The sequence below is a fragment of the Anser cygnoides genome, chromosome Z (genome assembly GCF_040182565.1).
Source record: "Anser cygnoides isolate HZ-2024a breed goose chromosome Z, Taihu_goose_T2T_genome, whole genome shotgun sequence".
NCBI classification, from domain to species: Eukaryota; Metazoa; Chordata; class Aves; order Anseriformes; family Anatidae; genus Anser; species Anser cygnoides.
The window spans coordinates 83,101,932-83,120,122 of NC_089912.1; the positions used below are offsets into that span (position 1 = coordinate 83,101,932).

Below are 18,191 nucleotides of genomic sequence, written 5' to 3' on the forward strand. Positions count from 1 at the left end.
AGCTTTGGTCAGGTGCCATTTGATGTGATCACACGGGTTTGAGTTGTTTGTGGAGGCAAACCCACAATTCATCATAACATGTTTTACCTTTAACTAGCTAAAGCATCGTAACCCAAAAAAGAAGATTACTGAGACTGTGAAAACTTATGAGAGTTAGGAAGCCTTGACTTTATGTGTCTAAATTCAAACACAGCTTTTCTGTGTCTATACACCATGATATAGATAAATCTCTGTTTTTCAATGGTATTTCTGTTTCAGTTAGTTCACTGAATTAGTGAAACTGAAGACTACAAGCTTGGCCTTTTCTAACTTTTGGCAGCTTGACTCTACATTTAAATTATTATTCTTTTAACACTGTTTGGGTGCTCAGCTGCTACTATTTTAGCATGGTGAAAGATTCTTTAGCAGACATGCAAGGAAAAATAAATTAAAATTTTTTGATCGTTTCCATCCTCTTAAGACTTGAACAGAATTCCACAAGGCAGACACACAGCATTTATCCTGCACAGTTTCTCTGTGCTGCATTTAGAGGACTCCTTGCAAGTAGTGGGGTGTCAGAAAAGGTCCTAGTAACTGTGCCTACCAACATTATTCAGGTATGGGATTTGTTACATTCTTTTCTTACAATCAAGAAACAGTGGTATATTCTGTGCATAAAATCTATAGTACATGTCACAAATAACACATCATGCATGTGAAGGCACACTACTAGAGTCTGAAAATAGAAAAATATCCCAAACGTTTTTCACAGAATGCATTTCTGGTTTTAATTAACATTTCAGCTTGAGTACCATCTTCTAAGCAGATGTTATTCAAATAGTACACACATATCTATCTAAATACTCATTCTCACCTCAAGATGTTTAATTCTGCCTCAAATAATCATTATACAAATGTTTTAAGTTTTATGCTCCTTGTTTTTTTAACCATAACTTCTGTTTCATGTGCTTATTAAACTGATGTCTTGTGGGTTATTCTCAAATATTTAGCAGATGTTAAATTGATATTACTTTAAACCTGGCAAGAATACTAGCAATTTTATTGGTTAAAATCACACCAGGCAGCTGTGATAAAAAGAAAAGGTGCACTATAAGTATTGCTATCCCATACTTCAAAATACTGACACATTGTGCTGTTCAGAACATATAGAAAGCAAAAAGACTGAATTTAGCTTGAAAGGGAAAGTATTACTAGTGTATCTAAATGAAAATGCAAAGAGAGAGCCTGAAATTTAACAATGTGTTGTTGCTATTTACACCAGAGTAATATTTAAAGTTTACTGTTTACATAGCATGACATAAAGTTAATCCAGTACCACTTATTGCAGCTGAACTTTAAAAGTACAAAAATATTCACCATAAAAAAAGGAACACTGAGTAGAAAATAAGCCCACTGGTGCAGCCAGAGTAAAAGGTCAGCATTTGCCAATTGCATTTGCGGAGTTTCCACAACTGCCAGGAATTCTCTTTTTCTCTAATCCAGAGGAAATCTGGGGGAAGCTCAGAGAGCATTGTGTGGTAACTGCTGGCAAACATTGCAGATTTTATCTCAACCACTGGAGAACTAACTGCTTACATTTCAACATCAATTTTGCATTCAGCTTTTTCTTATCTTTTTATCTATTCGACTTCTTTCTTAAACCCAATCCCACAAACTAATGCATAGACTAATACATAAATATACAACATTCAAACATTTCATATCTACTTTTATATAAAGAATTTAGGAATAGACACTAAATATATGTTATCATGTCCTGAATAGATATTTTAGTTTTCAAATCAGGTTACTGAAATGAAGCAAGAATCCATTCCAGTTGCAGTATATTAGAATAGAACCCAGAAGGTGTTTTAATCAGCATTAAGAGATCTCAAGACATGTTAACACCAATATAATGAACTCCTACTCCAAACAAGCCAGCTTCAGGTTAGGCTTCTTGCATGCAGGTACTATTCAGCTTTGCAAATTTCCATATAGTGCGATATAGAGTCACCCACTTTGGCCTCCCATACAAAACAAAATGTGGGATCTCTGAAATTTACTCTTTTTTTTCAGATTAAAAAATTCATATGTTTTAGAATGAGAACCAATCTTCTGAGTACACAGAAGAAGTGTAGTGGGTGGAGGGGAGGGGAGGGGAGGGGAGGGGAGGGGAGGGGAGGGGAGGGGAGGGGAGGGGAGGGGAGGGGAGGGGGGGAGGGGAAACGTTTGATTTACAGAAAAAAAATCAATACAAAGTGTAAATTGTCAGCAGTGGTATAGAATGATCTTCTGCTCCCCAGTTACCTTGCTCAAAGTCTTCCTCATATGCAGGCATACTTTTACAGTTTCTGTCTTCACTGTTATGTAATTCGTACAAAGGGATAGGTATGCTCTGAGTTTTTGAACTTGAGAATGCTTGACTTTAAGTTTTACCTGATGATCAGGATCATCAAATGTTTTCATGTGCTGCTATCTGATTACAACTCATTCTACAACACTCTCATCTCTCAGAGTTGAAAAAGCTGGCCCATCCAAAACCAGAGATAACAGAGTGAAAAGAGCCTTTATCTATAATTTATCACTTCCATTTTTTATTACATAGATAAACAGGAACTAGTTCGTATGTGGCAAAACAACTGTATAGGTCACAAAAATATCTACCTGCAATTTTAACTATAAGTACATAATGTGTTACAATCCCAGCTATTCTTTAAATCTTTCTTCAAACATATGATTTAGTCATCACAGAACAATCACGGAGGAGAATAAAAGGATTTTCTGAAGTTCAGTTTATAATTATCCTTATATATTTATATATTATATATTTATAATTAGCCTTATATTACTATAACCTTGCAGAGCTTACTGAACTGTCATAGCAATCCACTGCAACCATGAAATAGTCGAACACTCAACACAGTACCTAGTAACGCTCTCTCAGCCTTCAGCTGCACAGAAACAAGTACTGCGTGATAAATACACTAACCAGGACCTATTGTAATATACACTTAACAAGAAGTGTTATTAACAACACTTATTAACTAATTTTTGCAAAATGTTAGGAACCAACACACATGATTTTCAGGCAATGACTGGTGTGTGATGTCACTAAAATGATGAGTTTTATTGGCTGCATTTAGTTTTAGATGGTCTTGGAACATTACATTAAGCTAGTTCCTACCAAAGACCTGTGACTTCTCCTATACTCTCTGTAGTAAATATGGTTGGTTCATGTAATAAATCAATATTTGTCATTTTTCTTCCCTGATTGGTGTACTAGATTGCCTGCTATCAGTATGCAAACTGCAATGACTATACACCTGAAACATACAAACAAATATGGTATAGACCTGTACTTTACAATGTTTTTAGAGAAAGAAGCATCCTACATGTGGAATCAGAAAATAAACTATAGAAAGACTGTAGGTGGAAAAATAAAGATGATAAATGGATTGTTTAGATTTATCACTTTAGTGCATAAACTCTTATAGGTTTTATGAAATTTCAGATTTCTTTTGCATAATTTTTGGTTCTTACGAAAATCATACTTCATGATCATCTTGCCCAAAGTGTTCTCCATAATACCTCACCTAAAATCTCAGTTTAAAACCACAAATTACACTGGTATGATTGTAAATTTCGCTGCTTGGTAAGAAAGGTATGAAGCTTGACTTTAGTATAGTTTCCTACATACACTGATAGACTTCCAGACTGTACCCCTTGTCATTAGAAAGTCTAATGTGTTTTCCCAAATTCATACCGTTGGTGCAATGGTAAGGAAGACAGCAGCAAGCTGTTTCACTCAAAGCCTACTTATGAATGCCAGTTCCGCATGTTTGTCCCAAGGAAGGGGTCGTATGTTCCAGATTTACACCCACATTTTAAGAGTTGCCAAGTCACCCTTAAAATTTCTCTATTTCGTTACACTTCTAAACATGAAACAAGATAAGTATGTGCTTTCAATGTGTAAACTTGGCACTATCCCTCATTAATTGCTGAAGTTCAGTAAAATGAATAACTGTCATTACTGTTTATGAGAGAAACCTATTTCTAAGAAGCTAATATAGACATCTCTCATTTTTTTGTGACACGGTAAGGCTTGGCACACACTTTTGGGTTAGTCATCCAAAAATGGGATCATGTTAAGTACCTTATTCACGTAAACATTGACATATTTATCATCAATGAATTATGACTCCTTCAAAGCTAAGGACAGAGGCCTCATAAACATGAGGAAGTCAATGTAAGCAACTTTTCTGAGCAGGTAGGGCTGGGAGTATAGAGTGCTACTAAGACAGTGTTTTTCCCAGACTTACTGGATCCTTCATCATAGATATCCTATTACAAATGCCCTGGGTAATTGCTTTATTCTTTCAGCGTTCATTCACCATTCTTGCCATCTTTCTGGATACTGTTTTTTCTGTATGATTTTTTTCCATGTACTACTCCCTTCAAAAATTATTTTATTGACTTCTAATAATTATTTTTTCTCTCTCTGTCTTTCCCCAGAAAGCTGACAAGAAGTGCCCAAGGAACTGGTTAATGGTAAATTCTGATCCAACATATCCCAAGAGCAGAAAAGAGGATATAATGGAATTTAAGAAAAAAAAAAAAGAAAAAAAAAAAAAGAAAGATTCAGAGAGCAGAGAATTCAGGCATTCAGGCTCTAGTGTAAAAAAAGAAGGAAAGATAAAATTCCTAGTGTTGTGACAGTTTCTCTGCCCGGTGTTTTAAATTCAAGAGTTAAATCTGGGAAGATACCTCCTCTTCCTGAAGAATATTGAGCCCTTTAGAGTTCAAAAACTTAAAGAAAAAATTTCCTCTATCTATTGTACAAGCAAACATCTAGAATAAGTAACAAATTGTAAGAAAAACATTCAACTAGACAAACACTAAAACAGACTCCTTGCACCAACTTACATTACACAATTTATAAACAAATCAATTTTTTTCAAATGATTGACAATCAGCAGTTCTTTCTAGAAAACATGTTCATTGTTTTCTTAGGTTATGCTGAGGACTAGGAACAGCACTGGTGAGGCTGTCTTCTGCTGGCTCTAAATGAGTGTTTAGTGTGGGTAAGCTAATTGTCATCCAAAATATACCCTATACGTAAAGCTAAACAAGAATATGAATTAGATTATAGATGCTTTACTGGAGTCCAAACATAAGCTGACGGGAGGGTTTACTGGCTAGATCATTGGCCTGTGTGATTATGTATGCAAGGGACCAGCTTGCAGTGATCCTAAGAAAAACTGCAAGAAAAGCATGGCTTTGGGGGTTGAATGTTCATGACTGGAAGATGTGAGCAGAGAAATTGCCATGTGTATTTTTCCTACTGTATTCAGGACAACAGGGCTGCAGGTCTGGTTTTTGTTAGTAATGAAACAAGCAATTGTTTCTTTTCTAAGGCAAAAACTTTTTTCAGTTTCCCATGGTTACATTATACATGATCCCCAAAATTTCTCAAGTGAAAAAGAGTAACATCATGCAATAATACTTTGAGATAGATTATGGCATTTATTCTGCAGCACTTTTTCCCCATGTATGGTTCATACAGTTCCAGTGACTGATGGTACTTAACCTTCAATTTATGAAGGTCTACCGTGCCACTTCTGCAGTCTATATTAAAGGCTTTCTAAATTAAGAAAATAGAATTTTGTTTAATCCTATCTGTCTGTACATATCGAATTAAAGAATAGCTTTCCTTTCTATCTAGATGGAAAGATGAAGCAGTCATTCATTCATGCAGACTAGCCAAAAAAAAAACACCAACCAAGCAAAACAAACAAACAAACAAAAAACCAGAACGTTACATTAAAACATTAGAAACAGAGACAGAATTACAACTTCTCTATATTGTCATGAGTAATATATAGTCTTTGATTGGTAAGGGAGATGGAATTCAGACTTACTGTGCATTTGTTTGGCTTCTCTCCTGAGTGGACTCTCATGTGAATCAGCAGTTTATACCTGGCATTAAAAGGCTTGAACCTTCGTGGGCACCCTGCCCAGAAGCACGTGAAGTCTTCTCCCTTCCTCTGGTCTATATGAATCTTCTCTATGTGCCGCACAAGTTCCTCTTGCTGGTCATACAGTGCATTGCAGTCAATCCAGCGACAGCCATGCTTGCCATTGAAGTCATCCAGCTCCCCATCTTCTTCGAGCTGTGGGCATGGGGCAGATGGAGGTACAGGCAGCGGCTGCATGTGACCAGGGAGGCTGTGCACATGTTGGTGCTGATGAGCATGGTATGGTGGCGGAGGCCCTTGTGGAGGAGGTGGTGGCAGAGGGGGTGGAGGAGGCATGTCAACTGTATGGCCTGAGAATTCATCCATCTGTTCGTTTTTCAGGGCACTCACGGCCTGGCTGTCCATGGGAGGCATGCCCTGCTGGATCACCATGTTAGTTGTGGTTTCCGTCTGCAGGCTGGCTTGCTCCAACTGCTGCATCCGCTGGTATTCACCAGCGCTATTCTCAATGTACTCTGGGAAGGTGATATTGCCATTAGCCATGAGAAGACCTTTCTGGGCAGCTGGAACAGAGTAGTTTTGGGGTATACAGCTTCCTCGCACTCCCAAAAAATGTCCATAAACCTCAGGCTGTGGTGAGACGTTAGCTGGTGATGTCCTGGAGCTGTTGATGTAGGCCACTAGAGAGGTTGGGGATGTACGGATGATTGTATTGAAGTCAATCCCTATGCCATCAGACAGAGGAGAAAGAGAGAGTGCTCTCTTTTTGGAGCGGGTAGATTGAGACCGGGAAGAGGAATGGCGAGGACTAGGGAAAGAGGAATGGCTATTTTCCATGCCAAATAAGTAGGATGGTAATGAGTTAGATACGAAGTTACTGGACAGAGATGTTGCAAGTGGAAAATTTAGTAAGTCCCCCAGCTCACTGCCATTTTGTGTACCTTGTTCAGGAGGAAGAGAAGGAAGTGTCCTGTACCCATGCGACCACTCTTGCTTAACACTCAAAGTGGACTGACTTTCTGACAAGCTTGATGTTGTAGAGGCCAGAGACTCACGCGACAAGAGTGACCTGGAACAAAGGCATAATAAAAGGAGTAAGCAGTTAGACACTTCAGCAGTTCAAATTTCATGTGTATATACTCCTGCAGAGTGATTCTTCAATCTTCACACACATAAATCTAAAGGAAGGTTACACGTGAAAAAACTTCTAACTTCAGGTACTCTCAGTTGATGTACCAGGAGGCATACACAGGCAAAAAATATGTAAAAAGATACTTAGGCGTCCAACTTTTAACTTAAGATTTTAAGAAAAGTTGCTCTAAAGGTTCTTGATACTTCACTGCAGAAATAAAAGGATGTTTTTTTCATCAACCATGGTGTAAATAGGCTTGGGCTTCTCAAGCTACAGCATTATGCTCTTGCCTTGTGTGAAACTCATTGATTTGAGATTACTACTATTTTTTTTTGCTAGCAAAGAAGGAGAAGAAAACTGATTAATAAAGAATAGATGTTTAACATTTTTCACTTGACCAACTGTAATGCATACAAATATTCTTTACAGAAATAGCTCAAGATTATATAGATTATATCTAACTTAACGAAACAAACAAAATAAATTAATAATGTAGAAGAACTGGTTGAAGGGGTTCATTCAGTTTTTGTTTCATGATGTATTTCCCTCTAAGTCAGCAGTCTTTTTTTTTCTTTTTTTTTTTTTTTTTCCACAAAAGTGTAATCTTGCTGCTGTTATCAGTTTGTCATAGAAAGATTAAGAAACTTGTTTAGGTTGCAAATATCCTACAGGTAGCTTAAAAAACTCATAAGCTCCTAACAATATTGGTATCTACGTAAAAGTATAATAAGGAAATACAAGGACACCATGTGCCCTGATTCACAGCTGCAAATGCTGGGTAGAGGACAAGTAGATTTATGTCTTTATTTTTCAATTCTGAATATTGGCACACTTGGATTTCCTGCCAGCCGGTGGAGCCAGTGGTGTCATCACTATATTAATCAGTATTTGTGAGGAGCTCGAGCAGTAGAAAGAACCTGGCATCTAGATAAACCTGGAGATCTCACAAACAACAAAAACCTCTGCAATTTGGGGGTTAATTCTTGTATTTATGATTTTTACCATACACTTTTGAAGTGCAGAAACACAGAATTTAAATGGTAGATCAAATATACAGAAAATCTGGTTTCTCTTCTAAATCTAAAATGCATTTCTGAAGGTAGACAAGTTACTTAATCACTGCTTCTCACCTTCTCACATGATAAACAATGTACACTATAGTTTCTCCTATCCTACAAAGACTTCAGGAGGCCAAATTAACTTAACAAAAGAAAGTTAGTAAGTGGTAATAGATACGTTAAATACTATGTTTAAAAATATTTCTTGAAGTTCTAACTAAACAGTATATCAAATATTTAATAACAGTAATTCAAAGAAATTTGTGGGCAAGGAATAATGTATACTTATAAATGTAAACTCCTATAGTCAGTTATTTATAATGTTTTTACTTCTTTAAACTTTATAATGTTTTTACTTATAATGTTTTTATATTACTACAAATTTCAAATGTATAGAAGAGGAAGTATGCACTATAAAGAAATTAATAAAAAAACAAATTTCATCTCTTTCTTGCAACATACGTACTTACAGCAAGCATCTTTAAGGAGGCACTATTACCTCTTTTACTAGCTTCTTTTTCTTAATAGGTAAGCAAGTTTAGAATCTACTCAGGATAAATAGTATTGTAGTTGTTTTTCAGTTCTGGAAGGTTTTCTTGCAGACTCTGCTTCAGGAGACAAGGATCCATGAGACAGATCTGTTAAGGTGCATAGTTGCATATTATGTCTGCACCACATCTTGTAACTGCTGTGACTGCAGCTTCAGTGAAGATACATGAAACCACCTAATTTAAGAATTGGTGGCAGGCTAAAGTGGGGATCTCGATCCCATTTAAAACAACATCAGTTCATTCAAGAGAATAAGAACAGATCCTAAACAATGGCTTTGGAGATATCCCCAATGAATATGCCACTGTTTAACAAATTTTCATGATTTTGTTTGGTAAAACAATTTTTTCCTTTGGAGATTTGTGGATTATTTTTCCATCACATTAGCAAGGTTGACAAAATGTATGCTAACACTAATTACGGCCATTCAATAAAGAGAAGTGTATGTAGCTTTTCACGTTCAACTCCAGCCACGCAGATTAAAGCTGAAAAATCCTGGCGTCTTTATTATCTTATTCAGCTCACCCACATGATTTCTTGCTTAGTGATGTTTTTTTTTTTCTCCTGTTACTTAATATTACAGCATTTTCCAGAAGTTGAAAATCATTTTCTCAAGATACTTTTTATTTTTTTTTGTAATGGGTGGTTGATTTTCTGTATAAGAATAATGAAGAAACATCCTGTTCAAACTGAATGTTGGTACAGGGTACTGTTATGGAGGTTATATTACTCCAATGGGGTGTAAATAGCATTTACTTTCAAAACAGAATGTTAAAGAAAAGCACAATTAACATGATGAATACAATTCTGATTAAGAAAAATGAGAAAAATGTGATTGCTGTATCAGGTCAATCTTGTGTAAGATTTACATCTAAATGGGTAATTATTTGCAGAAAAAAATAATTCAGGTTGTAGGGTCTGTTATCAATGGGCTTTGTTAAAGCACTGTTCATTATAAGGCAGATAAACTATGCTAGTATGCTGTGACCCCAATATAGACCCAGTCTTCAACAGAGTAAGAAAAGTAAGGTTTGATTTTTCCATGCTATGCTATAAACATTTATAACTGGAAAGTATAAGAATGATGGCTTTCTTTTGCCAGCTTGATCATTTAGATTTTTATTTTCCTTCTTATAAGTAGGAAAAGTCATGCATCAATGTAACAAGTCTATTTTTTAATGTCAAGAATTTTAATCAGATGTGGATTAGAACCAGCCTCATTCAAAAAGTTACCAGTGCCTAACACAAAGGAACACACCTGTCAGTGAAGCTGGAGAGAAACTGTATTTCAAAGGATTTTAAAAGTTGGACAAGTATTTAAAGTAGATAATAAGTAAGAGCCAGATAATCTGAAGAAGTTTGGTTCTCACTTAAGCCTCTACATTCAAAAGTAACAAAGATTCCAGCTCCCAAAACAGAGAAAAATTCATTAAAACCCAGACCACACCATGACTAAGAAGTTTTCTGGGGAAAAATAAATGTACTTATAATGAAGATGAAAATGAAGGACCAACAATAACACTGTGCCGGATTCTCAGATGCTATTAATGGGCATATTTGCTTACTGTAATCTAAACGAGCTGTGAGTTTGGACCAGATTTTTATGAATATTTAGAAGATATTCCAGCTGTCACTCTATTCTGCCTCTGTGTACACAGGTCACAGTGTCAAGTATAACTCATAATCTTAGACATAAACACAGAAGAGTGAAAACTATGTTTTCCTACCTTTCTGCACGCTCTTCTGTTTTACTAGCCAAGAACCTTTTTTTCTTTCCTATGTCCTTCTCTCACTTGCATCGCAGTAAGTGGCAGTATTATATTTGGTTTTAAGCAGCATAACTGACTCCTCTGAAAATTTTTTTGGGAAACTCTCAGAAAAGATGGAGGAAAGGTTTTATTCCTCTTGGTCTATATACCAAAATTTGATGATATCTGTAGGAAAACTGCAGTTTAGCCAACTTTCCAGCCCACATCAGTAAAAATCAAGACATTTTAGTCTGGGTCAGTTCAACCAACAAGCTGTTTTGGATTGAACTGCCAGAGTACAGTTCATGTTGCATCCTAAAAGCCACAATGAAGAGGAGGCACTCACTCAGCTCATGAAGGATTATGAAGTTAGCTTGGGCAACTACTTTAGGCAAATTCAGTTTAATGCTGAAGCAATTAAAAAAAAAAAAAGCGTTTCCACAATCTGTGAATTAAAATATAACTTGAAACTTGTTCTGCTCTAAATTGAGGGGAAAATTGCTGAGATGGACATTCTTTGTGTGACAAACTGATTTTATAATGTCTTCATTGATAAATCATTAAAAGACACTCCAGAAACACTACAGGTTGGATTCTGCCAGAGTTTCAACTTCAGTTCACCCTTAGTAAATGTTTCTTTAAAATAAAAACAAAAATGTATAACTCAGTACTGACATAGTACACACAACCATACATTCACATAAAAATAACAAAACCTACAGGCATGCCTAAAACTTATGAGTATTAAGTAGGTAATAATTGCCTAATGATATTTTCATTCTATTGCTTCTACTCTGTCACACAGGCATGTCTCTGGATTTGTCATTTGTCATCAGTTTAGCAGTGAATGATTTTCCCTGACATGTTCATATAAGAAGCATAATTAATTGTATAAATTGTACTAAAGAACTTAGTTTTCACAAGTGAAGTGACAGAAGTAGAACAGAACAGAATATCCCGAGCTGAAGGGGAACCATAAGGATCATCAAGTCCAACATGTCCCAGAGTATCTTACAGTAGATTATTGCAAGATTTTCTTCCATTTACATAATACTAGTTTTAATTATTTCAAGATGGTTCTTTGGCTTGCAATAAGGTGATGTAGTAAAATGTAAATTGTTTAGAGAGTAAAGGCTCTTGTGGCCTGTTGTGAATAGAAATGGTTACATTTCAGCTGAGTAGGCAACTATTAAACAAGCCACATCTACAGAAGTGGGTATGTAGCTTCCCACATAACATGCTGGAATATGTTTTCACTCTGTTTAACTAACATCCAGGGATGTGCTTACTGCACCTATATGGAGGTTGTCTAAACAACTGTTTTCCCTTCATTCATGTTTTTCTATAGTGCTCATAGCTATAATCTCAAAAGTTACCGGAACATTTTAAAAAAGAAAAGCTTAACAGACGCAGTTAACTGCTAGCTCATTGCAGATAGGGAACAATTGATCTTATTAACTTGTGTTAACCATTTAAACAATTTGAAAGAAATAGCAGTTGATAAGGAGAGAGAAGCATTAGCAGAGCATTATTTTTTTTTGTCTGACATTGTTACTTGCCATGCACCAGCATAATATTCTTAGTGTTATTACACTTAAAACACACAACTACCCATGAAGATGTCACATTTGGACTATTTCCACTTTCTTCCTCCTTGGCATTTCCTGTCCCTGGCTTATTTTTTTCTGTGCAAAAATATAGTTAAGTGCTTATAAAAATCCTTATAGAACAGAAAAAAACCTATCAAGCATAGAAAATTTCTAGCCACATTTACCCTTGATATGAATGATCTATACCACTATGATTACAGCTGACATGAATTAAATTATATCAAATTAAATTTGCCATGGCATAAAAAAGCATCATTTAGGCCATTATAATTATCAGAAAGGTTGCATTTAAATGGCAAGAGAATTTAAAAGGCCTCTTTTTTAAGTACTGAAAAGAAAAAAGTTACCTTGTATCTGAAGGAGGAACACCCAGGCTGGAAGCATCCATAGACCTCTGTAGGGTGGGGCTGATCTGGTTGCATGCTGTTGAAACTTGATTAGCAGCAGGTGAGACAGGTCCCAGCCGCTGAACTGTCATTGGACTGCTGGTGACTACTAGATTGTTGCAGCTGCCTTTTCCATTGGACTTAGACTGGGATCCATAATGAAGGCCACCTAAAAAAAAAACAACGAGGCAGGTTAGTATTCATCTCCCATGAACCCATGATGAGGCCACAGAACTTACACTGTTTTGCACAAAAGAAGTGACTGGAATTGAGTATCTTCAGAGGAGAATGAAACAGAGGATCAACACAAGGAGTTTGCAAACTTCTCCAAATACAAAAAGGAATGTTTTATAGGGGATTTAATAAATTATGCATGTTTCAAACATGCTGAAGTACATGAACTAAAGACCAGACATCATGGATAAACATCAGAAAAAAACTATTTGAAGACTCGGCAAAAGAGCAGTCTTCAGCTGAGGGACAGCCAAGTCATAACTACAGCATTCTCTGCAGAAAGGGAGAGAGAACCCAAGGAGGCTAGAGGAACACCACCGTGCCTTGAGTTGTACCAAATCCCACAGCTACAAGGCACTGAAAGCCATTCCATCACTCCTACCACTAGCTGTCCAGAAAAGCATGGAGACTGCAAGCATGCATTCCAATTGCTATCCCTGCAGTAGGTCTGCTGTGGCAAAGCACACACGTTTTCCTGGCAGGAGAGAGTTATAGCTGGGACCCAGCATTTCTCAGAGGCCTGGGGAGAGGAATTTGAGCTGGATTGAACAAAGTAGCATTCTGGACTTTAAAAGGCCACAGTCTGTTCTTAGTCATTGCAGCCATGACTCAAAGCTGATGGTTGTTAACACAGTAGCAAAGGATGATTACAGAGGTAGATGGCAAGTAGGACTAATTGCAAAATGCTCTGTGTACTCTGTGTCTTGATTTAGGTAGTCTACAAGATCCCCTGCATTAAAAGACATCAAGATAGAGAAGTTAAAATAGGTCATGATATGGAAGTTGTTGGATGTCTACCAAATTCTCATCGCAGTTGGAAATACATAATTAGATTATTCACATTTCTAGAAGCTTCCCTGTGTTTGGACTACTTCTCAAAGCAGGATAGCAGTACCAGGACAAATACTGTAAGTACTTCAAGAGTTTAAATCGTTTTCTGAAATGAATCTACTTTTGACTTGGTTGCACAACTCATTTTGTCACAAGGCTGTTCAAATGGGTTGAGAACTCCACAAAGAAGTACATTAAAGCACTCATGGCCCTCACATTCACAGTAAGTAGATAGGATTATCTTAAAAATCTGTAATTCACCTTAGGAACTTCAAATGATAGCTTTTCTAAAACAAACAAACAAACAAAAAAGAGATCTGTTTCAAAGGTCAGAACCTTTTTCTCAAACTCTTCTTCTCTTCGACTAACTAGTAATAGCTATTAATATCTGACATATATTTGTGAGGAGCACATATGTGATCCTCAGTCTACTGGGATCCAAAGTGCCAACAAAGTGCCAACAAAGATCCAACTCAGGTATAGATTTTACAAGTTGATTATATGAAATACCACCAAAATGTAGTCTTTGGGATGAAATATGTCAGCCCTTTAAGAAATACAATTTACTCACTGCTACTATTCAGAAATATAAGTGAAGAATATAGCATCTAGTTGAAAAATCAAGGATAAGAAAAGAAGACAATATATACTAACCCAACATAAAATTTAACTAGAAGGACTGGACGTTTCCAAAGGCAAACATATAAAAAGAATTCCTTGTACTGCAATTAACTCCATCTGGGGTACAAGAAAAGCAGCTTTTAAACTCTATGGGATTATTTTGTGATTTTCTCATAGATGTCCAATTAGATCGAAAGAATAAGAGAAAGTCATTTTGTTTTCTTTCCTGTGCAGTAATTTACCTTTTGAACTCACTACAGCTGAATCAGTATGCTACTCAGTAGTTGCTTCCACTATGTTACAGGGTGCTAAAAGGGAAACAGCCAGCAAAATTATTATACAAAAAACATAAGCTGTCCCTGGTAGTAATATGAATGCTACTCCTCTAGCAAAACGATGAGATGAACAGGAATGAAATATTTACATGACACATTCACTTCACATAAAATACATAACACTACATAATATGCCTATATATGTGTGCATACTACATATGTGCAGTCAGCTGTTTTTTAGAAAGGTACATTCATCATGTAAAACCAAAGGCTTTCTGCACCAAAGCATACAAAAGGCAGGGAAGCATGCTATACTATACTAACATAAGAAATCTCGCTGTTTTTGACAGTGAAACATAGTTGTGAAGCTTGTAGAGCCTATATATATTGACAGCTTCATAAGATATAAAACTACTATTTAGCACTGCAACAAACAATTCTGACACACAAAAAATGTAAGAAATATATACTGATTCTTCCCTGGATAACAACATAATGCCCTTCACACATAAGCCACCTCAACAAATTTCAATGGTAACCATAATATCTTATTCATCATATCCATGGAATGAAGACCTATGCACTTGCCAAATTTTTATTTAAGGACAAGACATATGTCATCTAGTTGGTTCAAATGGCAATCTGCAACCATAAAATTAGTTTGTTATTTATACAAAATTAAACACAGGACACGTTCCTCCTTGGAACATAGATGTCAGAAGAAAAACCCTCAAAATGAAAACCAAAAGGCAGTAGTGCCAAACCATCACTGTTACAATAGAAATTGCATACTCAATACAACCCTTTTCATCTTGCAATTAGAAGTTTTGCTCTTATTATCAGTGCATAAAAAGCACCCTCAGTGTTCACCAGTTACTGAAAGGAAAAAAAAAAAGAAAAAAAAAAAGAAAAAGAAAAAAAAAAAGAAGTACTTAGACTTTATTACTGCTATGACAGACAAAAGCAGAGTAAGACTCTGGCTCTGATAAAAATTTCTTTGTGCATTTCTCTGGTAGAGAAGCAAAATGTTTTCTTCTTTATATCATTCACAAACATTTTCTGTCATGGGGAATAATGACAATTCTTCCAATTAAAAGGAAAACAGAGAAAAGCACCTATCATCAGCTCCCACCATTGAAAGAGACTACGAAGAGACTACTGCTATGGAAAGCGAAGTCATAACATTTTATCTACAGTTTCACAGAGATATGTGTGCCAAAAGCCCACCATTAATATCTCATCTGTGTCCTGCAGGTCACCAAGAAGTATTAGTTTGATCTGAATCAGGCTTGAGTGTTGAGCTAAGTTAGAACACAAGATAGGAAGCATATGCTGGCTTTGATCCAGTTGCTGGAGTACAGCTCACATCTGACCAGCATAACGTTAAATGGATGCAACATCGACACTTGAGCTAGCCCAAGTCTGCTGCTGGAAGGCAAACTGTCAGAAAATGTGCTCAAAGGTGTTGAATAAATCTGACCAGGCAGAATGACTCTGTCCTGGATTAACATTTGGCATGATACACCCACAGAGCTAGAGGAGCTGTCAGTCAAAGTTTGCCATATCTTTGACCTGAAGCCTAAAAAGCTAATTTCAGTGGAAGGACAGGCACCAGGAATATCTTGAATCCACATCAGCTGAGATAAATGGGAACCTCTTTGGAGGGCATCGTTGGGTTTTGAATGACACTAAAGACTACGAGAAAAATACATGGAACCAATACTATAAATAAGAATCAATTTATTTCCTTATATACAAAGATTTAAATCAGGAGATAGCTTAATAAAGGCAAGAGTATTGTAAAATACAAGAGGAGGTGGAATCAGTCCGGAGCTGGATAACAGGAAGAGCTGCAGGTGCTTAACACGTCATTTCTTCCAAATAAACATATTACACACAAATAAAAACTGCTCTTTATCAATATCTAACTGTAATAGCTAACAAGTATAAACAGTAAAAATATTTTATGGAAATATTTTAATCCATTCACTTCCTCATTCCTTGGCTTGCCTATTTTCCCTATTTATTCTTTATAGTTAGTTAATAGGTAAGCTTCACTCATCCTTGACATGGAAAAATATTTCTCTGCAAACTTCTGAAGAATGTTCAAAGAATACAGAAAAATATAGCTCCTTTAATTTAGGTAGAATGGGATTCTCTTAGTTCATATCACTGTTGTGCTTTCTGGAGATATTTTCATTTTCTGAAATGAAAAGTTTCCATGTAAACACATTTTCTTTTATCAGATATTGACTGAAAAACAGCAATTTCTTTGTCTACTTTCCTGAGCCAAGAGTGGAAACTCATTAATTCTACAAAGTATCTCAGGTAATACTATGAAATTCCTGTATCTAACTTTTGTAATTGTAAATTTTGTTTCCCATGTATAAATGACAATAAAACAAAAACGTACATCAGCAAAAAAAGAAGCATGGCCAGCAAGCAAAGGGAGGTGATTATCCTCTGTTCTGCCCTCATGAGACCCAATCTGCAGTATGGCATAGAGTTTTGGGTCCCCAGCATAAGAAAAACATGAACCTGTTAGAGAGGGTTCAGAGAACTGCCACAAAAATGATCAGAGGGCTGGAGCTCTTATCCTATGAAGAGAGGCTGAGAAGTTAAGGTTGTTCAGTCTGGAGGAAAGATTCTGGGGAGACATTATTGTAGCCTTTCATACATAAAATGGGGGCTTAGAAGAAAGATGGAGAGAGATTTTTACCAGCACTTGTAGTGACAGGACAAGGGGTAACAGCTTTAAACTGTTGACTAAAGGTTGACTGAGATTGGATATAAGGAAGAAATTTTTCATGATGAGGGTGGCAAGACGCTAAAACAGGTTAACAAGAGAAGTTGTGGATACCCCATCACTGGAGTGTTCAAAGCTGCATTGAACAGGGCTTTGGGAAACTTGGTCTAGCGAAAGATGTCCCCACCCATGGCAGGGGGGTTGGAATAGATGATCTTTAAGGGTCCCTTCCAACCCAAGCTGTTCTATAGTGCTATTATTCTAAAACCAGTTTTAGTTGTTTAGTGTTCTGAAACACACAACATACCAAATACATAACATTAGATCAAATTAAGTCACCTCTTAGATCATTAAATTCTTCAGTAATTGAATTAATCAATTTATATTTAAAAAAAAAAAAAGCTATTAAGATTATCTGAAAACCTATCCTGTTGTTACTGTTAGAGTGTCAACTAGAAATGAAAGAACTGTAACAAAGGACCAAAGGTAATTTCCCTAAGGGTTTTTCTGTCTGTTGGTTGTGCAGTAGTTAGCGCTTTGGAAACGGTCAGTTTTATTGTTTCCCTTTTAATAGGCTTCCAGTTTTGTTTGTGTGGATTCTGCATTCACTAAGAGCAGGAAAGAAACATACACCCAAAACAGCATACTGTAAGACAATAAATACTAAAGACAGGCCAAAGCAATCAGTAAGACTGTGTCAATTTATTCTTCACATAGACTAGATGTAAGCCACCAAAGTCCTTTTGAACCAAATCTGGTCTTTTTCGATAGCATGGTGAATCTTCAACATGTTGCAGAATCGTATACAACCTTGCAGCATGCCACCATATCTGCAAGGTTGGTGGTACATTGGTTGAAGGGACTTCACAGTAGCTGCTGACTGAACACACTTCAAGCGTTCCATGGAAAACTTTCCAGATGAGAAATACCTCCATCCCTCTCTCCTTGGGGATGCCAATTTCTTTCAGGCTTCCCTTCCACGAGTTTTAGTCATATTATTAATAACTATTAGAGAGCTATAACTTTTTCCCTGTGTCCTTGAACACA

At 36.4% G+C, this 18,191-nt stretch overlaps 1 protein-coding gene across 13 annotated transcripts in view; it reads right to left on the minus strand.

Annotated features, from left to right (window-relative positions):
* GLIS3 (GLIS family zinc finger 3) overlaps positions 1-18,191 on the minus strand; it is a 194,867-nt gene that overhangs the window by 138,436 nt on the left and 38,240 nt on the right. For 12 of the 13 annotated variants that reach the window (XM_048050969.2, XM_048050967.2, XM_066987751.1 and 9 more), the window contains 2 exons: positions 12,399-12,606; positions 5,898-7,023 (listed from right to left, as the gene is read on the minus strand). In XM_048050969.2, coding sequence (XP_047906926.1) covers positions 5,898-7,023; positions 12,399-12,606 — 1,334 coding nt within the window. The remainder of the gene's footprint in view (positions 1-5,897; positions 7,024-12,398; positions 12,607-18,191) is intronic. The other variant, XM_048050966.2, reaches the window with a different exon arrangement.